This window comes from Anomaloglossus baeobatrachus, chromosome 2, assembly GCF_048569485.1.
Source record: "Anomaloglossus baeobatrachus isolate aAnoBae1 chromosome 2, aAnoBae1.hap1, whole genome shotgun sequence".
In the NCBI taxonomy this organism is placed as follows: Eukaryota; Metazoa; Chordata; class Amphibia; order Anura; family Aromobatidae; genus Anomaloglossus; species Anomaloglossus baeobatrachus.
The window spans coordinates 202557403-202580001 of NC_134354.1; the positions used below are offsets into that span (position 1 = coordinate 202557403).

Below are 22599 nucleotides of genomic sequence, written 5' to 3' on the forward strand. Positions count from 1 at the left end.
TATTTTGTCATCCCAAAACATCCTTTCAATTGATGGGATAAGAAAAGTGTCCAAAATTTCAATGTAAACTTGGGCATTTATTGAAGATGTAATGACAGCCATCTCCCCCTACCTTTACCTGAGATTCAGTCCCATATCATCAATGACTGTGGAAATGTACATGTTCTCTGCAGGCAGTCATCTTTTTGTTTTAGCTTTTCTGTATGTAAATCCCATTTCCTTTAGGCGGTTTTACAGTTCGGTCACACACATTAACTCCAGTTTCCTCCTATTCGTTCCTCATTTGTTTTGTTGTGCATTTCCTGTTTTGGAGATCTATTGCTTTTAAGTTTGCTGTCTTGACGCTTTGATTGCCTTTAACAACCTTCCCATGTTGTTTGTATTTGGTCCAGATTTTAGACACAGCTGACTGTGAACAACATCTTTTACAACATTGCGTGATGATTTTCCCTCTTTTTAAGAGTTTGATAATCTCCTTTGTTTCAATTGACATCTCCCGTGTTGGAGCCATGATTCATGTCTGTCCACTTGGTGCAATAGCTCTCCAAGGTGTGATCACTCTTTTTTTTTTTTTTTTTTTTGATGCAGACTAACAAGCAGATCTTATTTAATGCAGGTTTTAGTTTTGGAAATGACAATTTACAGGGTGAGTTTTCCCCGGTTTGGTCTTCACAAGTAACAGTTACTGGCTAGCACATTATGTTTTCATGATTTTTTTTTTTTTTTTGTGTTTCTTAAAGCCAGAAAGTTGACATTAGAAATGACTTGAGTTTTGTACCATGTCTGTGATCTGCTTTTTTTTTTAAACAAAAGTAAATAACTGAATGAACATCCTCAGCCAGGTGAGTCCATAATTTTTGCCAGGGATTGTATGTCGATTGCTCTGTCATCTTGGCCTATTCCAAGTGACTTGTATGTGGAACATCAGTGTTATATTTTTTTTTTTCTTTATTTATTAGACTTGTGCAGAACTTTTTCCCGGGAATGAAGTTTGATGTAACATTTACATTTAACCGCATGCCGCTGAAGGTCCAACACAGGGCAGTCGATTTGGCCAAGAAGAAGAATCTGAACGAATGTCTATTTCCAACTGGATCACGCCAACAAAGCATTATCAATACAGAAGGGCTGAGGTAATCCCTGTCTACAATTCTATGAAAAACACATTGGATCATGTAATGTTAAAAATGGGTTAACAGCAGGACAACACAATTCCATATGCCTCATTCTGCATTTTCTTACTGTGATGATTCAAAACAACTGGCAAATATTGGGATGTATGTACACCTCATGGGTCCTGGGTAAAAAAAAAAAATTGGTTGCATAGAGAATCTTCATAGTTTTTTTTTTTTTTTTTTTTTTTTTTTTTTATTTGTTACGTTTTTTAGGATGTCTTGAAATAACGGTCTTGTACATTGTACCGTTATTTTGTTGTAATATATATGGATTACTTTATCTTTTATTAGGCTATTTGACCGTAAGCTTGAGGATAATAAAGAACAGTATATGGCTGTAAAGAGTATAGTAAGTGGATTATCTAGACCAGCTCCCTACCTCATATTTGGCCCACCAGGGACTGGAAAAACCGTAACTTTGGTTGAAGCTATCAAGCAGGTAAATGTTCTAAAATCTCTTATATTCATATTTCAGCTTGTAGGGTATGACAGTACATTGAGGGAAAGGCAGGGTTGGCCATTATTCCTGAAAGATCGCAATTTTCATACCCATGATCTCACTTGATTAGGCCTGTCTTAAATCTTTGAAACCCTCATGATTTTAACCTGTAAAATTAAACCGGCTTTACAGGAAACCGGTCACCATTTTTGTACCTTTTTTTTCTATATAGCTTTCCCATCATATTTTAAAGCATGTAAATGAGGTTGCTACAACCCCTTTAAACCTTCACCAGTGCCCCTGCATACCTCTGTAAAAGTTGTTTTTTTGTTTTTTTTTTGCAAATTGCGAAGTGCGGTCTGATCGGCGACTCCGTACCGCCTCAGCATCTCTTTAGTCTAGGAAAATACTACCTCTTCTATGTTGATGATGTCTCCTACAGTGGCATGTAAGAGTATGGGCACCTCTGGTCCAAATTACTGTTATTGTGAACAGTTAAGCAAATTCAAGATGAAATGATCTCTAAAAGGTATACAGTTTAAAGATGACACATTTCCTTTGTATTTTAGAGGAAAAAATTAAAATTTAACAAAAGAAAAAAATGGGATGATGCAATGGGACCCTACATGGTTAGTACCTAGTGGCAGCCTTTTTGACAAGTATCACAGCTTGTAAATGCTTTTTGAAGCCTGATAAGTCTTTCAATTTTTGTTTGAGGGATTTTTATCTATTCTTCCTTGGAAACGTCTTCCAGTTCCGTGAGATTCCTGGGTTGTCTTGCATGCACTGGTCTTTAGGTCTAGCCGTAGATTTTCAATGATGCTCAGATCAGGGGATTATGAGGCAATTGTAAAACCTTCAGCTTGTGCCTTTTGGAGGTAGTCTATTGTGGATTTTTTTGTATGTTTTACAATCATTATCCATTTGTAGAAGCCATCCTCTTCAATTTCAGCTTTTTTTTACTGATGGTGTTAGGTTTGCATCAAGAATTTGTTGAAATTTAATTGAATCCATTCTTCTTTTACCTGTGCAATGTTCCTTGTGCCACTGGCTGCAACAAAATCGCAAAGCCTGATTGATCCACCCCATACTTAATAATTGGTCAATATGTCCTTTCCCTGAAATTCAGTGCCCTTTTTTCTCCACATATAACTTTTGATCATTTGTAGCAAAAGATTACTATTTCAACTTCACCGGTCCACATGACTTGTTTCAAAAGTGCATCAATGTTGTTTAGATGTTCCTTTGCATACTTCTGACACTGAATTTTATGGTGAGGACGCAGGAGAGGTTTTCTTCTGATGCTTCCTCCATGAAGGACATATTTGTGCTGATATCTCTGAACTGTAAAACAATGTGTTGTGGGTGGGGGACAGACCGCGGCAGGGGGGCTGCTCAAAACACTTGGATCCGGGGTCGTTGCGGTGGCTCGAGGGGAAGCCGGATCCGGGCCTGAGCACCCGTCCGTTGCCCGCAAGTGAAAAAGGGGGTTAAAAGCATATAGGGAAGGTTTGTCAGTGATGCCACCCGTGGTGTGCGGTGATTTTGGTGGCACCGCCGCTGCTGCTGGAGATGGTGCTCGGGCCTGATGGAGTGGGGCAGCTGGATGTTATCCCCCCCACGGGTAGGGGAGGTGTTAACCCGGGACCCCGATACAGGTGGGATGGTGTGGCGGAATGCAATCTGCAGGGTTGGACTGGCTGGTGTTGGTGTACTCACACACAGTTTCCAAAATAACTTCACACAGAGTTCAGATGGTAAACCAAATCACCAGCAGCTGGTAGCCTTTGGAGGGGGGTGTTTGGATCCCACACCCAGTATTGTAGAACAGGAGCCCTTCCACCTGCACTTTGTGTTTTGTCTTTTTCTGTAACCACTCCGTGTGAAACTGGGAAGTCCACTCCCGGTGTTACTGTCTTTTGGGAGCTGTGGCCCGCGAGTACTGACCCGTGGGATCTTAGCAGGCAATTGAGGAGCCCTATCCCCCTCGTTGGGCTTCTGTCTCGCTCTTATCTGGGCCTCTGTGGGATGAGACCTGAAATCTTGTTCCCGGCTGGTCAATTGGTAAGGGGCTTAAAGCTGCTCCTCACCCTAGGGTCCAGGTACCCTGTCTGTGCACGGCTCCAGACCGGATTCCCGCTGTCGATACCGGTGGGCTACAACCCTGCCCTGGTTCACTTAAGGTCTCCCGCGACCGGATCTCCATCACCTGTGGCCCTGTCTACAGACTGCCACCTAGTCCTCTGTCCAGTCGTCCGGCAACTCAGGAGCTCCTACTTCACCGTCCTCCTCCACTCCCGACTGTCAACTCTCTCTTTTCAACCATCACTCTGACTGAAACTCTAAATGTCTTTCTATGGCCCCTCCTAGAACACCTCAGAACCCCTAGGTGTTCGTCGCCATCCACTTGGCCCCGCCCACTGGTGTGTCCCTATTGTAATAGTGGGGTGTCTGGGTTTTGATGGCTGGTGTTTGTACCTAGATGGGGATTGTGATGGAGGACTAAGGAGAGACTCCTGCACCTAGAAGAGGGGTGCAGTCATCTGTGACACCCTGATTTTGTCAGGGCGTCTCAAATGCACCACAGCTCTAGTCTAATCGCGGCTTTGCACGTTGCAACATCGCACGTGTGATGTCAGTGGGGTCAAATCGAAAGTGACGCACATCCGGCGTCACTTTCGACATCGTAGTGTGTAAATCCTAGATGATACGATTAACGAGCGCAAAAGCGTCGTTATCGGATCATCGGTGTATTCTCCGACATTTCCATAATGCCGGTGCAGAAACAGGTAAGATGTTGTTCCTCGTTCCTGCGGCAGCACACATCGCTGTGTGTAAAGCCGCAGGAGCGAGGAATATCTCCTACCTGCCTCCCGGCTGCAATGAGAAGGAAGGAGGTGGGCGGGATGTTTACATCCTGCTCATCTCCGCCCCTCCGCCGCTATTGGCCGCCTGCCGTTTGACGTCGCTATGACGCCGCACGACCCGCCCCCTTAGGAAGGAGGTGGGTCGCCAGCCAGAGCGATGGTCGCAGGGCAGGTGAGTGCATGTGAAGCTGGCGTAGCGATAATTTTCGCTACACCAGCTATCACAAGATATCGTACCTGCGATGGGGGCGGGGACTATCGCGTGCGACATCGCAGCATCGGCTTGCGATGTCTCAACGTGCAAAGCCCGCCTAAATCTTCCTGAAGGTCTTTTGCAGTCAAGCAGAGGATTTGTCTGTCTAGCAATCCTAAGAGAAGCTTTCACAGAATGTTTGTTTGGTCTTCCAGACCTTATCTTGACCTCTACTGTTCCTGTTTACTGTCATATCTGATTTTGAACTGAGAAAAGGGCAACTTGAAAACATTTTACTATCTCCTTTTTAGCCTTCGCCTGCTTTGTGGGCCTTAATCGTTTTCAGAGTTCTAGGCAGCTGCTTAGAAGAACACATGGCTGCTGGTTTTTGGTACAAGGTTAGAGGAGGATGGGTTTTTATAAAGCTGTAAAATTTTAATCACTTGGCTTTTCCTATCGATGATGGGGAACAAAACATAACCCCCAACAGGCTAATTAACATCTGAAACCTTGGTCAAAGTTATCAGAGCACATAAATCTCAAACTGTGCCCAAAATTTTGCATCAACCCATTTATTTATTTATTTATTTTGCATAAAATACAAAGGAAATGTGGCATCTTTTAACTTCATGCTTTTCTTAAATCCATTTCATTTTCAGTTTGCTTAACTGTTCACAATAACAGTAATTTTGACCAGGTGCCCAAACGTTTACATGCCACTGTATATCATTCACACAGTGCTTGAATTCTCACGACATTGAATCAGAGACCTGTGCAGGTGCGTCTTGCTCTACACAGCCAGTAGTGCATCAGAGAGCTGATGACCAAGAATTTAAGCTAGTAGATACATACTACAGGACTTTGCTCTGCCCTAGGGTAGAGTGAGGTCTGCCTGCACAGGTTTCTGATTCAACTGTGCAAGCCCAAAACCTGGAACACTGTGTGCATAATGTAGGAGATGTCATCCTCTTCCATCAAGTTAGAAGAAGCGGTATATACTGGGACTTTAAAAGATGTCGAGCAATCTCCGGAGTCAACATTCGGACTGGAGTATAAAAATTGCATGCCGTGTGAGACAAGACATTTTGAGGGGTATGCAAGGCATGGATGGGATTGTAGGATCCCTATTTACATGATTTAAAAGGTGATTAGAGGAGTTTCTAAGGTGTAAAATTGGTAACAGGTTATCTTTTTAAAGGGAACCTGTCACCAGATTTGGCGACTATAAGCTGCGGCCACCACCAGTGGCTTTTATATACAGCATTCTAACATGCGGTGTAGAACGTAAAAATCACTTTATAATACTCACCTAAGGGGCGTTGCGGTGCAGACTGGTCGGATGAGTGTCTCCTTTCTCCGGTATCGGCGTTTCCTTTTTTGGCCATCTTTGTCCTCCTTCTTCTGAAGCCTGGGTGCATGATGGGTCCTACGTCATGCACATGAGCCGGCATTGAAGTCCTGCACGGGCGCACTGCAATACTTTGATCTGCCCTGCTCAGGGCAGAATAAAGTGCGCCTGTGCAGGTCCCCAGTGTTGGTTTGTGTGGATTAAGTAGGACGCATCATGCACCCAGGCTTAAGAAGGAGGAGGACGTAGATAGCCGAAAAAGGAGGCGCTGATACCGGAGAACAGAAATACCCATCCAACCAGTTTGCATCGCAACGCCCCTTAGGTTAGTAATATAAAGTGACTTATGTTCTACACAGCGGCCTGGGCTCTTATATACAGCCTGTTAGAATGCTGGTGGTTGCCGCAGCTTATAGGCCCCAAATCTGGTGACAGGTTCCCTTTTAACTGTGCAGTGATTTGTCAAAATATTTTGAGACTTGCACAGATTTTGGTTTAACAAATTTTGGCTTTCGAGATATTTACGTCAGACGTTTCTGTGTTTGCTGAAGTGCATTTAATCAGTTTTTAACATTTATCAACAAATACATCAAGTTTATGGAATTCACTCTGGCATGGTGAATATCAACTACTGGACAAAATGCGGAATGATGACAACTAGTGATTGGCAGACTAGGACTGTATAAAAGTCCGGATCTGCGTGGTTTCAAAGGTACCTGAGTGTTGGACCCGGGATTCCAGATATTGTTCCAGATCCGACACTCCAGGAAATTTTCAAAAAAAAAAAAAAGGAAAAAATAAGAATAAAGCAAGCGCTTCATACTTACGAAGCCTCCGGCAAAGCTATAACTACTCCCGCAGCCTCTCCTTCACTTCTGGGTCACTCATCATTGCTCATCCAGATGTACTGCTTTCCCCGCCCACTGGCCGTCCTGGCGTCTGTGATTGGTTGCAATCAGATGTGCCCCCAGCCTGTGTGACAGCGATAAAAATAAATAAAACAATTGGCATAGGGTCCCCCCCATATTATGATACCAGCACAGATAAAGCCTACCGCTACAGGCTGCAACCTAGAGCGTGCACCTATCTTGGCTGTGTATCCAAATAAGAGGAACTGCATGCGGCTTTTCTTCTTTTTAGCGCTCTTTTCCACTCGCAATTTCCTGGTGCGAGTGCGATCCGATAAAAAAAATCAGATTGCACTCGCACCAGTGTTAACAGGACAGAGGAAACTGTCTCATTGATTGTTTTTTCCTCCACACGAATCGGGCGCTCAGTTCAATTGCAGCATGCTGCGTTTTGCACAGAGACTCTGCTCACGTATGTGTAAAATCACACTGCACTCGCATGTTATGTGACTGCAGTGCAGTGCACGCAGAGACAGACAACGGAGGAGATGGGAGAAAGTGCTCCCTCTATCTTCTCCGTAGCTGTGATGCGATCTCAAGATAGCATCACAGTCGCATGACCCTCGGCTGACACCTGCAGCAGAGGATCACTAGCATATCGCTTCCAATGCTCTCGTATCGGAAGCAGTACACAAATGGAAAAGAGCCCGTAGTCTACGTCTCCTTCGTCTTCAGTCTCCCAATTGTGATACTCCGCTATGATAAAGCCCAAGAGTTGGGGGCTGGTATTCTCAGGCTAGGGAGGTCCATTGTTATTGGTCCACCTCCCCAGCCTAAAAATAGCAGCCTGCAGCCGCCCAGGATTGTCGCATCCATTAGATGCCACAATCCCTGCACTTTACCTGGCTCCTCCTGATTTGCGTGGGTGCGTTGGCAATCAGGGTAATAAGGAGTTAATGACTGTGCACAACTGTCATCAAGCCCAACATTAGTGATGGGTAGAGGTCTATGAGATGCCCCCCCCATCACTAATACTAGAAGTAAAAAGAAATAAACACAGAGAAAAATCCTTTATTTGAAATAAAATACAGCACTCTTTCCCCTCTTTATTAACCCCCAAAAGACCCTTGAAGTTCCGCCGTAATCCTCATGACGTCCCGAGACTGTCCTGGCTTTGCTATATCCGAGCCTGAAGAGACTGAAAACATGTCTGGTCTCTCCAGGCTCTGGGAAACATTGACAAGGAACACCTGACTGGCAGCAGTGACATCACTCAGTTCACTGGAGGTCATACCTGGGTTCACACGGTGTGACCTTTTGGTGACCTGAAGAACTCTGGCTGAAAGTGTGGCGCCATGCCCACACCACACTAGCCCTTTTAAGTGACCATGCCGGTTGGGCGGTCTTTAAACCACAGTGTGATAGTCATGTCACCAGATGTCATACCGAGTGAAAATGGGTATGACCTGCGGTGAACTGAATGACATCACAGCTGACATTTGGGTCCTCCTTGTCAGTGTTTCTCGGAGCTTGGAGAGATTAGCTATGTTTTCAGTCTGGAAAGGCAGGAAAAGTCCTGAAATTGAATGGGAAGATGCATTTCTGAAACACTGGTTGCTTCTGGGAACAATGTTGTCAGAGTATTACGCCACTTTGACATTTGGTCCCTCGGCTATTTGTGATAACCAGTGCAGGTAAAGCAGACAACTGTGTGCTTTATCCTGGCAGCTTATCAAAAATGGAGGCTACCCTAAAATGGGTTTTTTTTTTTGTTTTTTTTTTCTCATTACTTAAAGAAAAAAAAAAAGTGGGCTAACCAGCTCAAAAAAAAGCATACAACTGGGGACTGGTATTCTCAGGCTGGGAAGGCCAATGGTTTTTGGGCCCTCCTGTCATGGTGTTTGGACGTAGCAGGGGACCATGGCTCCTAGACTGGCTGATAGACTAGGGGGGCCGTAGCTATCACTGATCTTAGAGATACCTCTACAGGTGAGTCTGTCTGGGCTGCCTTCCTGTCCCTGCTCCTGCTCAGCCCTGATCTAATACCACCTCTCAACTACCCCAGGGGAGGGGCAGGACAGAAGTGGTTAAACCCACAGAAATAAAGAGAGGGTAAACACAAACTCTATTACACAGCATGCTCACACAGAAGTATGAAACAACAAGACATAGGGAGGAAACTACAAGGCAACAAGTAAACTCCACAAGAACTCCATGCATAAAAGCAATACAGTCACCAGTAAACTGGGAGACAACAGCTCACAAACCAATATTGCATAAAACTATAGTCTGCATGGGCAGACAGATTCCACCATCTTACAAAGAGCAAACTTGACATGTCTCCAACATTTGGTCCCAGAAGCAACTAACAGGCTAGCAGAATTAAGTTCTTGCTAACCTGACCAAAAACGAGTATACAGCTAGTCGATACCTGAGTCAGTCTGTTAAGCTCAGAGACCACTTTGGGTGGAGTGTCAGAATCTGTCATGTAAACAGGATTTGATGCCGCCATGAAACGTGGCAAGTTTTGAGCAAAACTCTGTGACACCTCACCAGCCTAAAAATAGTAGCTAGCAGCTGCTCAACAATTGGTGCATCCATTAGATGTGCAAATTGTTGCGCTTTACTTAGCTCATCCCGATTTTATCTGATGCAGTGGCAATTGGGGTAATATATGGGGTTGATGTCAGATGGTATTTGTCAAAAATCACAGCTGCCATCAAACCCTGGGTTAGTAATGGATTGTATCCCAGGAGCAGCAGTGACCGGTCGTGTTTTCCATCACTGCAGCTTCTGGCTGTAGCAGACCCAGGATCATTGTGTGACATCATGTCAATTGCGCCGGACTGTGGGGGTCTTTTTGTGGTGAATTGTTGAAAGATGGTGTTGTGTTTTTTTTTTTTTTTTTTTTTTTTTTTAATTTTATTTAAAATAAAGTGTGTGTGTGTGTGTGTGTGTGTGTGTGTGTCTCTCTCTCATATATGCCTCTCTATTATCAACCCAGGGCCTGATGGCAGCTGTGATGTTTTTACAAATTACAGCTGACATCAACCCCGTATATTACTCCAATTTATCACCACAACAATGCCATCGGGATGAGCTGGGTCAAGAGCCACAATTGGCATATCTATTGGATGTGCCAATTGTGATGCGGCTGCAGGCAGCTATTTTCATGCTTAGGAGGGCCTAACAACCATGAACCCTGCCAGCCTGAGTATACCAATCCCCAGCTTTCTGCTGTATCTGCACTAGTTAACAAAAATTGGCAGAAGCCCATGTTGTGTGGTGTTGCGTGTTTTTTTTTTGTTTTTGTTTTTTTTTCTTTGTCCTTTAAAAAAAAACTGTTGTGGGGAGCCTCTATTTTTTTTGAAAACCAGCCAAGATAATGCACACCGCTACGGCCATCTTCCTTGTTTGGCTAGAATCCGACCGCTGACACATTTTAAACACAATTTAAAGTGTACATTTTGTTAGTGAGTGCCACTTTTTTTTTTTTTTTTTTTTTTCATCATATAGGGTGAGTTCTGAGCCTGACCTCAGGAAATTTTGTCTAGAATAAACTGAAACACGAAAATAGACTTTTGTCGTCCAGCATCAGTGCCCTGAATTCAAAAATAATCTTTTAGCTGAATGGGTGCAAGTTCCTATAAACAGAACCTACCATCTTCAGAAAAGTCTTTTAGACAAGATTTTGGAGTGTAGTAACTACATAAAGGGGAACGAAAATACTTTTTTTTTTTTTTTTTTTTTTTTTTTTTTTTTTATATTTATTAGCAGAATGTCCAACAAGCACATACTTTTGACCATATAGTTTCTATTACTGTTGTAGCAGACAGATTTTCTAATTATTAGTTTTGCTACCCTTTAATATCTCCTTTTTACAGGTACTGAAAAACATCCAAGGATGCCACATTCTGGCATGTGCTCCATCTAACAGTGCATCAGATCTACTCTGTGAGCGCCTAATGGAACACATAGATAAGAAAGATATTTACAGGATAATGGCCAGCAGCAGGGATTTCCGTTTTGTTCCAGAAAAAATAAAGGTAAATTTAATGTATTGCATTAGGGGTGACTTGTAATATGTACCATAATATTACCAAACCCTGCCCTTTTGCATACTACAGTCCCTGACAGAAGTTCTGTCGCTTATCCATCTTATGTAAATAAAAGCTTATAACCTGACTTTAAATTTATCCATTGGTTTCATAAATTACTCTTTTGAAATCTGAAACACTCCCAAATTTGGTTTAGGTTATGAAATTAAAGTTGTTGCAAAGCTGAAATATTGATCATTAAATGAACACAGAGAGGTCAGATTTTGGCAAGACAAAAGTTTTGTCGCCCACAGAAAGTAATGTGAAATTCAAACAAATAATTAACTTCTAATACAAAGCTATGTTGCATAACATTGGGGAATGAAGTTGTGGTGCTATTAGACCCATATTTAATATTTTGTGTGACTTCCATGAGCTTGAAGGACTGCATCAATGCGATTTGAACAATGATTCATACAACGTATTGATGAAGTAATCAGGAATAGCAAAGAATGCAGTCTTGCATACCTCCCAGAGTTGATCTAGATTCTTTGGTTTTGTCTTCCAAGCTTCCTCTTTCTCCCTGCCCCAAACATGCTCAATGATGTTCATGTCTGGTGACTGGGCTGGCCAGTCCTTGAGCACCTTGATCTTCTTTGCCAGAAGGAACTTTGTTGTAGAGATGGATGTATGAGATGGAGAACCATCCTGCTGCAGAATTTGACCCCTTTTATGATTGGGAATGTAAGAGATAGCTAATACTTCTTGATATTTTAGGCTATTGATATTGCCTTCCACCTTGCAAATGTTTTGCACACCCCCATCCTGAATGTAACCCCAGACCATGATCTTTCCATCAACAAGCTTAACTGTTTTCTGGATCCATACGGGCTCCAGTAGGTTTCCTGCAGTATTTGCGGTGGCTGTGGTTAATTCAACTGAAGATTCATCAGAGAAATCCACCTTCTGCCACTTTTCCAGCGTCCATCTGTTTAGCAAGGTGTGGGACTTGGCAAATGCCACACGATTTTTTTAATTGCCTTTTGTTTAGTGCTGGCTTCTGGGCACTGATTCGACCATGGAGGCCATTTGAAGACAGAATCCTACATACTATTCTAGTTGACACAGGGACTTGAGGTGACAAGGCCTTCTGGAGCTCTGCTGCAGTGGAAGAGGGGCTGGCTTTGGATTTTCTAACCAACAAACGTCCCCCCTGAGCAGTTGTCTTGCGGGGACTGCCGGACCTGGGCTTGTCAAACATCTCCAGTCTCTTCAAATCTTTTTTTAACTCTTTGTACTTGACGCTGAGACACATTAAAGGTGTCGGCCACCTCTGCAGTGGATCTGGTATTCAGCCTCTTGATAATCAAGGCTTTGGTTGCAGGGTAGATTTTTGGCATGTTGTCTGAGGTCAAGTTGTAGTTCAAGTGAAGGTCTGGGGTGCTAGGTTTCTTTTTATACACACCCACTAATTAACCGATCATTTTGTGAGCACAGGTGAGGATGTAAACTAGGATTGGGTGCATTATATGACAAGGCGACTAAACTTTTGTCTTGCTAAAATCTGATCTTTCTGTGTTCATTAAATGATCAATATTTCAGCTTTGAAGCAACTTTATTTTCATAATCTAAACCAAATTTGGGAGGGTTTCAGCTTTCAAAGGAGTAATTTATGAATCCAATGGATGAATTTTTAAAGTCAGGTTATAAGCTTTTATTTACATAACCTGGATAAGCCACAGAACGTCTGTCAGGGACTGTATGCTTCTTTCACAATCTTCTCCCTTGTTGCTCCATAATGTGGCATCAGAATAACAGCAACCTCCCCTTCTGCTCCTCCTACAATAGGATGTTCAATCTTCAGCTCCTCCTGGTGCACCTAATGTTTCAAGTGCGCCCTTGCCTCCTCTGCGCTGCAGCACCGGAGACAGCGGTGTGATGAGGTCACAGCATGGTGTAATGACCTCATTCTGGATCTGCATGTTGGGGCTGGGGATGACTAACGCTTCTATGCTCTGCCCTAGTCCGGTACTAAACTACTTGACTGTATTCTCTTCTGACAGACACGTTTACAGTTGAATATAGGAAAGTGGAAGCTGGAGCCTATCGGTTCTCTGAGGGCCACACAACATCCTTCGGTGGGCTGTGCAGGCCTGTTTGTAGCACTTAAGATCTGGGTTTGAGTCTAATGAAGTAGAAGCTTGTTGACTGTATTTTTTTTTTTTTTTCACGGTGTTTCGTGGGTTTTCTCTGGTGATGCTACTACATTCCTAAATATAAATTGGTCCTGGTGTGCATAAAATTGGAAAATTAGACTGTCAACCTCAGTGGGGACAAAGACAGATGTGGGTTAGAGCTGTTAACTGGAGTAGCTTAACCTGAACACTTTTATTTATTTTCATTGTGAAGTGACTGTATTGCATGATGATTGATTTAGTTATTTATTTATTATTTTTTTTGGAGCACACTACATCCAATAGCTTTGTTACCCTCAGTGCGAGCTGTTCACACACTGCAAGCGGCTCGTACTGGGCGGAGCATTGAGTGTACCCGAACACCGCAATGCTCACACGAGTGGTGTTCATATGTAAAGCATCTAAAGTCTTATTTTTGTAAAGTCTGTGTTTTGGTACGAACTTTCAACCTCTGGTTTGCTGATTTCTATTCTTCAGCAAGGGCCAGGCATCTTTACCTTGCCGCCTGTGAGAGCCTATATTACTGGAATTGCTTTATAGATAAACCATCTTTTTATTATGAGTGGATTTTTTTTTTTTTTTTTGTTTTACACTGATCACCTTTCCCTGGGAACTATAAAACTGTATTATTCGTCTGTTAATTTCCTTTGTGACCATAATCTTCGTGCAAGATTAATAAATGCCTTCTAGCTAACAATTTTTTTGTCATCAAGCAAAGCCTCGCCTATACAATGCTGTAGACCTTTGGTATTTCATTTGGTATTGCCTTGATTGCTTGTCCTACTCACACATTACATGACATACTATTGTGTCGCCCAGGGAATGGGTTACTCTGTCCTGGGCAGTATATACAATTGGAGATGTCACTGTGGTGGCCGTTGCCCGGTCCCGTGCCCTGGGTGCTTTTTATAAAGGGAGTATTTACAGGGGAGATAAGAGTTAATGTTCATGTGACGCCACCTGCGGGTTGCGGTTATGATTGTGCTGATATGGGTACTCCCAGGGCTGGTGGTAGCTGTGATGGAAGGCCCTCCACAGGTAGGGCTGAGCCTGGGAGATGTGTGGGATGGGAGCTTGTACACTTTATAATGGAGACCACACCGGGGTTGTAATGAACAGTCCTTACTCACTTTTAACCCTTGGACGGCTGGTTCAGGTCCCTCTATTTCCAGTGCCAGTTTAGTGACTGTTGCTCTGTCCCCGGCACTCTCAGTGTAGTTGAGACTCCGAAGCTTGAAACTTTGGGGGTCCCCGAGCTGTGTCACAGCGGTCTGTCCGTTCGGCTGGCAATGTAATTCCTGTGGGGAGATATGTGTCGGAACCCCAATCCTTGCTTTACTGCGGATGCCCCCAGATTTGTAGGTCAGTGAGGGCCCATGGATGATCCTCACTGTGCAAGACTTGGCAGGCCGTATGAAACTGTCGCGTGACCTAGGGCCCTATGCCCCGTGCGTGCCCAAGTTCCAGTAGTGCTCTTTTGTACTGTCCCTGGCGACCTTCTCTGTTCCAGAGGTACTCGTTTGCTCCTATACTGGCACCCTGACTCCCATGTCCCTGGGTCACCGTTACACAGACCCAGCTCCAGGCACACTTCCTCCTGCACCTCAAATTGTGCTCTCTGCTACGACTCCAACAGACTGGCTTGCCCCCTGCCACCATGTAGTCTAGTCCCTGGGTTCGCTCTGCCCACTGGGTGGCCCTCCCCTTATCTGACTAACCCTTTGAGCCCTGGTGTGAGTGGCAACTGGGAATTTAGGTGTGTGCAGGTGTTACTGGCACTGGTGTTCCAGGTCCCAGAAGGTAGGTCCTGCATCCCCGTGAGGATGCAGTTCCCTGTAGTGCCCTGAATGGCTCAGGGGCGCTACACTATTAAAAGGTCACCAAAATATATCCTATTATCTGTGAAGAAAGAAATTGCCTAGTTTTATTTTTTAAAAATTTTGTTTTCCCACAGTCTTGTTGCAACTGGAATCCCAGAACTGAGACGTATGAATACCCTAATAAAGAGAAGCTTATGGAATACCGAATTATCATCACAACTCTTGTCAGTGCTGGAAGGTATGGCACACATTATAGCAGAACGCAACTTGATATTGCATATTTTTAATAATTACTGCTGGTCTATTGAATAATGATCAGCTATTACTGCCGCAACTAATGGCCCTAATGAGACAATACCTGTAAAACGTTTAGTAATTTTCTAAATATTGATTTTCAGTCCTTTTCTGCATTCATACAAATAACAAATATAAAAAATTGTGTAAGTCGGCTTTGGAAACACAGTAAGGCTGGCCATACGCATAATCGTATGTTTATGCAAAATGTAGCCAGTCAATCGTTCATAAGAATGTAATATATGTGCAAACGCCCCTACTTGTACCATTCCAGACTAAACTGCCAAACAAACAACATATTTGTAAAAAAAATAAAGAAATGCAAACTATAATACGCTTGCTGATAGTGGCAAATGATTGCCAGTCTATGGTCGCTATTGGCCATTGCAGATGTATTAAACTTTCTTGCCCGTGTATGTCCAGTTTACTCCAAAGGTTAGAGAGAGACTTTTTGTAACATACCAGGTAGGTTTTTATTTGGGTCTAAAGTACAATTTAAGCCAGGATCAAAGCAAATATTTACCCAGTGGCTTATCGGTCATTAATCCTCATCAGCATTGTGTCAACAAATAATAAATCTTTATTTCATTGTCTCTTATTAATCCCTTCACCCCCCCCCCCCCCCCCCCCCCGGGCGTTTTGTTTTTTTTTATTTTTCTGTCAATCTTGCCATATAAGGACTTATTTTTTTGCAGGATGAGTTGTACTTTTAAATGAAACCATAAGTTTTACCATATAGTGTACTGGAAAACTGCAAAAAAATTCCAAGCGCAAAAAAATTGGAAGAAAAAAAAAAGGGAGTTTATTCAGTGTTGTCTATATGGTAAAACTGATGTCTGTGTGATGCCTCAGCTTAAGAGTTCGTAGATACCAAACATGTATAGGTTTACTTTTATCTAGGGGGTTAAAAAAAATTCAGACGTTTGCGCCATTTTCCGTATTCCGTAGTGTTCTCATTTTTCGTGATCTATGGCTCAGTGATGGTCTATATTTCTATCTTGAACTGACGTTTTTAACAGCACCATTTTTGCGCAGATGCTACGTTTTGATCGACTGTTATCGCAGTTTGCGCTAAATTCGTAGCGACCAAAAAATATAATTTTGGTGTTAGGAATTATTTTGCTGCTAAGCCGTTTACCGATCAGATTAAGTGATTTTATATTTTGATTGGGCATTTTGAATGTGGCAATACCACATATGTATGTATTGATTTTTTTTTTTTTTAATCCTTTAATCTTTAATAGGGCGAAATGGGAATTGATTTGAACTTAGTTTTTTGATTTGTTTTATTTTTTTAAAACTTTTTTTAACTTTTTTTTTTTTAATTTTACTAGTACCTCTAGGGGACTAGAAGGATCAGTTGTCTGATCGCTCATTTTTTCTTGTAGATCAGAGCAATATTGCTGTGATCTGCACAAAAGCAGCTCTCTTTTCACACACTGCGCTCTACCGGTTGTAAGAGGAACTGACTTCTGATAGCTACAGGAGTCATTGCATCACCCTGTGCTACCATGGCAACTATTGGATCCACTTGATCACATCACGTGACTTCCGATGGAACCGGGTAAGTGAATACTTAATGCGGCCCGCTGTTACATCGCATTGTGACATTTTCACAGTGCGCTGTAAGAGGTTAACAGGCACGAGTGTGTAGCAAATCCACTCATGCTTGATAGCCACACATGTCAGCTGTTCAAATCAGCTGACATGTGTAGCGATCGCTGCCAGCTGGGTATGTCGTGGATCGTGTCGGATTAATTCCTGCCTGCCATGGGCAGGAATTAATCCGACATGATCCATGACATACCCAGTACCAGTGTCGGGAAGAGGTTATAGAGGCCTCCACATGGACTGCTAGATTGAAGAGTTGTGTGTTTGTGTGTTTTTTTGTTTTTTTTTAGAATACCTTTTTGTTTTACTAGTTTTTTGGCTTAAAATGTGAATGCATTATCTAAAAATGTAATTTTTTGCGTTTTCAAAAGGTTTGTAGAGTGGATTGTCTTTAGAAAATATACATATTTACATGCACTGCATCTCACTATGGAGGTCCTGTCCGGACTTTTGAAGTTTCTTGACAAATAGCGGGTCTATGGATCTTCTAGAATGGGCCGAAGTTCATGATCTGCTTATTTTCACAGATTCCTTTTAACAAGTAGCAGAAGGAAACCTGAAATAAGAGGTGATATCCACAATCTATCTTCTATTTTCCAGGCTTGTGTCTGCACAATTCCCATCTGGTCACTTTTCCCATGTGTTTATTGATGAGTCTGGCCACGCAGTGGAGCCGGAGTGTGTAATACCTATTGCAGGTATTGTAATGTGAATCAGTGAACTGTTTTCAAGATGTGTATGTATCTCGTAAATAGTTTCAAACTATAAAATTTATGTTTTAGAAAAATTTGTGACCGTTTGTAGAGTATGCCTCTAAAATAATGCCAAATGTTTCAAACGTAAAATACCACTCCTTTTTTTTTTTTTTTATTGCACTGCTAGAGTGGTGCTTTAGATTCAAGTCCCCTGACCCCCATCATCACCGTTGCTTTGGCCAGTCACCTGTGATTTGTGACTCTCCAGTGTTTCATGGTGTGCCAGAGGTCACAACTCAATACAACTCTATGAGAGCCTTTTTCTGGTTCTCATAGAACTGCATTGGGAGCTTATGATGTCAGAAGTTAGTCATAAGATGGTGTCACCGGATTGGAGAGGCATCTGGAAAAGGTGACCATATCGGAAGGGGAATACATGGCAGGGGGCTTAAATTTAAAGTGACATTTCAGCGCTGAAAAAAACTCCAGCTGCAGTGGTGCTTTAAACCTTTTCTCAATTTTAGGTATTCTGGATGTGATGAAAGGAGGTCAGTTGGTTCTGGCTGGTGATCCAAAACAGCTTGGCCCTATATTAAGGTCACCATTTTCCATTGGCCATGGATTGGGTAAGCGCACCTATATTCTTAATTTGTTCTCCACAAACCTACCAATGTGTGCAATCTGTAACTTAAAAGTTGTTGTGTTTTCACATTTTGTTACACAGAATTGTCATTGCTTGAAAGACTGATGACTCAAAATCCACTTTATGGAAAATCCAGTGGGTCTTACGATGCTCAGTTTGTCACCAAGTTGCTGCAAAATTACAGGTCAGTGTTGAGATTCTTTTTCTTTTTTTCCCTTGTATATTTTTTCCTCTTTAGGTTACGTTCCCCCAATGAGTATTTGAGTTTAAGTTGCAGATTTTCTTCATAGTGGAAGGAGATCCAACACTCATCCAGATAAAAAAAATCAATTTTCTTTATTTCAAAATTTCTTAAAAAACATGGCCCCAAATAAAACAAGGTACTGGTACCAATAAACACCGCTTACGCGTTTCAGACCGTGAGGTCCTTACTCATAGCAATGATGCTATGGGTAGGGACCTCACGGTTAGAGATGAGCGAACCGGCCGTGGTTCCGCTCGAGTTCGGTTCGTCGAATAGAGGTCTCGTTCGAGTTAAGTTCGACGAACCGAACTCGAACCAATAGGATTTAATGGGAGGCAATCACAAACACATAAAAACGCATTATAAATGTACACATACAGTTAATAAACATTGCCATAACACTTACCGGTCCCCGTGATCCCTCCTGCACTCTGTCTCCTGCCGCTATTCCATCCGATGATCGCTGAATCCTCCCGGTGACCAGCACTGCCAGCAGTGATGCAGGACCTATCGTGACGTCAAAATAGCCATGTGACCAGTCACGTGGCTATTATCTCATTGGCTACAGACTGGTCACATGGCTTTGACGTCATGTCCTGTCCTAGGTCCTGTCATTGTACTCTCCGGTACACGGTGCACATTTATGTATCGCCGTGTACCGGAGACATGCTCTAGCACACGGTCGACTCCCTGTTCCGTTAGGGACCAGCTGACACAGCCAGTCATTAACGGAAATCACCGTTGCCATAGCAACGCAGTTAGCGGTGACGTCACCGCTAACCGCGGCTCCGGGAATTACATGATCGGAGCACCGTTGCTATGGTAACGCGTTTGTCAGCGTTACCACTGTTACCGCTAACAGCCAGCAGCACTGATCACTCACGGAGTGAAGGCTGCACGGGAAGCAGCGTCTTCCCCCATGCAGCAGTGATGGAGCAGAGCTGCATTTGTTGAACGAGAAAGACAGAAGACCATGGATCGTGGAGGGCTGACAGGGTGTAATAAAGATGGAGTCTCTAATGTGTCTGTGTATTTATTTATATTAAAGTATTTTTTCTCTGTGTGGTGTCTTTTTTTTTTTTTTTTTTTTTTTAACCCTTTATTGGAGATTCTTAATGGCCGGGTCAAACGTGCCTGACATTAAGAATCTCTGGCTTAATACTAGCTAGTAAATCAAAGCTAGTATTAACTCATTATTACCCAACAAGCCACCCGGCTTCAGGGCTGTTGGAAGAGTTGGATACAGCGCCAGATGATGGCGCTTCTATGAAAGCGCCATTTTCTGGGACGGCTGCGGACTGCAATTCGCAGCAGAGGCGCCCAGAAACCTCGGGCTAACCTGTGCTGCAGATTCCAATCCCCAGCTGCCTAGTTGTACCTGGCTTGACACAAAAATGGGGCGAAGCCCACGTCATTTGTTTTTTAATTATTTCATGAAATAAGTGAAATAATTAAAAAAAACGGGCTTCCCTATATTTTTGGTTCCCAGCCGGGTACAAATAGGCAACTGGGGGTTGGAGGCAGCCCGTGGCTGCCTGCTGTACCTGGCTAGCATACAAAAATATGGCGAGGCCCACGTCATTTTTTTAGTGGGCAAAAAACTTCTGCATACAGTCCTGGATGGAGTATGCTGAGCCTTGTAGTTCTGCAGCTGCTGTCTGCTTTTCTCCAAACAGACAGACAGCAGCTGCAGAACTACAAGGCTCAGCATACTCCATCCAGGACTGTATGCAGAAGTTTTTTGTCCCCTGAAAAAATTGTGGGCTTCGCCATATTTTTGTATGCTAGCCAGGTACAGCAGGCAGGTACGGCTGCCTCCAACCCCCAGTTGCCTATTTGTACCCGGCTGGGAACCAAAAATAAAGGGAAGCCCTTTTTTTTATTATTTCATTAATTTCATGAAATAATTAGAAAACAAATGATGTAGGCTTCACCCCATTTTTGTGTCCAGCCAGGTACAACTAGGCAGCTGGGGATTGGAATCCGCAGCACAGGTTGGCCTGAGCTTTCTGGGCCCCACTGCTGCGAATTGCAGTCCGCAGCCGCCTCAGAAAATGGCACTTTCATAGAAGTGCCATCTTCTGGCGCTGTATCCAACACTTCCAGCACCTGCCTGCTATACCTGGCTAGCATACAAAAATATGGCGAAGCTCGCGTCCTTTTTTTGTAGTTTTTTGGCAAAAAAAAATAAAAATGCTTCCCTGGATTTTCCATTGCCAGTGAAGGTAACACCAAGCAGTGGGGGTTAGCAGCCAGTAGCTGCTTGGATTACCCTTAGCTAGCAATACAAAAAATGCAGCGGGAGCCCATATATATTTTTTTTAATTATTTATTTAAATAACTAAAAACAAAATGGGCTTCCCTGTATTTTGATTGCTGGACATCACAGTGCTGTAAAAATAAATCTTTAAAAAAAAATGATGTAGCGCTCCGCGATATTTTTGATTCTTAGCGCAGAAAAAGCAGACAGCTATGGGTTGCCACCCCCATCTGCCTGCTGTTACCTTGGTTGGCAATCAAAATACAGGGAAGCCCATTAATTTTTTCTATTTAAAAAAAATAGTTAAAAAAAAAAAAATGACGTTTGGTCTCCCCATTTTTGATAGCCAGCTAGGGTAAAGCAGACGGCTGTAGCCTGAAAACCACAGCTGGCAGCTTTACTGTGGTTGGGGATCCAATGTGGAGGTCCCCCCAGGCTCTTTTTTTTATAATTATTTTATAAATATTAATAATTACACAAAAAAAGTAGGGTCCCCCCCAAATTGGATCACCAGCCAAGGTAAAGCGGACAGCTGTGGTCTGGTATTCTCAGGGTGGGAAGGTCCATAGTTATTGGGCCTTCACAGCCGAAAAATAGCAGGCCACAGGCACCCCAGACGTGGCGCATCCACTAGATGTGCCAATCCTGGCGCTTCACCCCAGCTCATCCCGTGCCCTGGTGCAGTGGCAAACGGGGTAATAAATCGGGTTGATACTAGTTGTAAAGTCACCTGAGATCAAGCCCAGCAGTTTGTGATGTCTTGGCGTCTATTAGATACCCAACATCATAAACTGTCAGTACTAACAAAAAAAATCGACAAAAGAAATTTATTTGAAAAAACAGTCCCCAAAACATTTCCTCTTTCACCAATTTATTGTAAGAAAAAAAATAAAGGGGTCCCACGACGACTCTGGACCGTCTAGAATATGGGGGGGGAGACACTCAGGGAACGTATCCCTCATTTTGTAGGAGTGCAGACCCTTCATGTGAGGAGTGTGGGTGCAATGAATCTGCACTCACTCTCCCCGGGTCCACAGCAGCAGAGTCCATGTCGTAATGGTTGCTACCAAAGCTGCAATGCCCTGCTCATGAGGTAAGGGCATGCCTAATCAGGAGAACTATTCTACATTTCCAAATATTGGTATTTGCTGATATTATTGCTATTCCACCTACTATATATTGGGGATAGGATCTTGGAGATGGAATACCCCTTTAAGTCCAGTTATCCAGCTGAATGAATACTTAACAACAGAGCTCGCTATTTAGATGTGTTTTCTTGTGGCGTATAACGGACTCTCATGTTTGGTAGTCGTTCAGCAGGGAAACTATAAAAGCAAATCCCTCCATTTGGAAATGTAGTATATAGCTCTTCTGATCAATTATGTTCCTTACCTCATGAGCAGGGCATTGCAGTAATAATAATAATTTATTCATTTATATAGCGTTATTAATTCCATAGCGCTGTATGTCTTTGGAGTGTGGGAGGAAACCGGAGTACCCGGAGGAAACCCACGCAAACACTGGGAGAACATACAAACTCCTTGCAGATGGTGTCCTTGGTGAGAATTGAACCCAGGACCTCAGCGCTGCAAGACTGCAGTGCTAACCACTGAGCCACCATGCCGCCCATTTAGCTTACAGATGCATAACCACCACTCACTGTGTCTGAACACAGCAAGCTGAGTTGACAGCCGCTCTGTGCATGCGGCAGCGTCTATTGTGAAGGAGAGGGCCGTGGGGGGATAAACGCTGCACAGGTACCGTGGGACACCGGGGAACACCGGTGGGGTTATAGGGGGTGACCTGGCAGGGCCTGGGGAGGAGTTTTCTGTCGCATGTGTCATGGCACATGCGACAGAAATCAGAGGAGTAGGGTGAATGCGGCCGGCGCGCTGCTGTGCGTGCGGCCATCTTGGATTTCTGGGAGGGC

The 22599-nt window shown here is 43.4% G+C and overlaps 1 protein-coding gene across 1 annotated transcript in view; it reads left to right on the forward strand.

The window, feature by feature from the left end:
* Positions 1 to 22599, forward strand: part of MOV10 (Mov10 RNA helicase) — a 153247-nt gene that overhangs the window by 102479 nt on the left and 28169 nt on the right. The window contains exons 9-15 of the mRNA XM_075333616.1: positions 960 to 1133; positions 1467 to 1614; positions 10755 to 10916; positions 15057 to 15160; positions 17428 to 17525; positions 18047 to 18148; positions 18247 to 18349. Of these exons, the coding sequence (XP_075189731.1) occupies positions 960 to 1133; positions 1467 to 1614; positions 10755 to 10916; positions 15057 to 15160; positions 17428 to 17525; positions 18047 to 18148; positions 18247 to 18349 (891 nt within the window). The remainder of the gene's footprint in view (positions 1 to 959; positions 1134 to 1466; positions 1615 to 10754; positions 10917 to 15056; positions 15161 to 17427; positions 17526 to 18046; positions 18149 to 18246; positions 18350 to 22599) is intronic.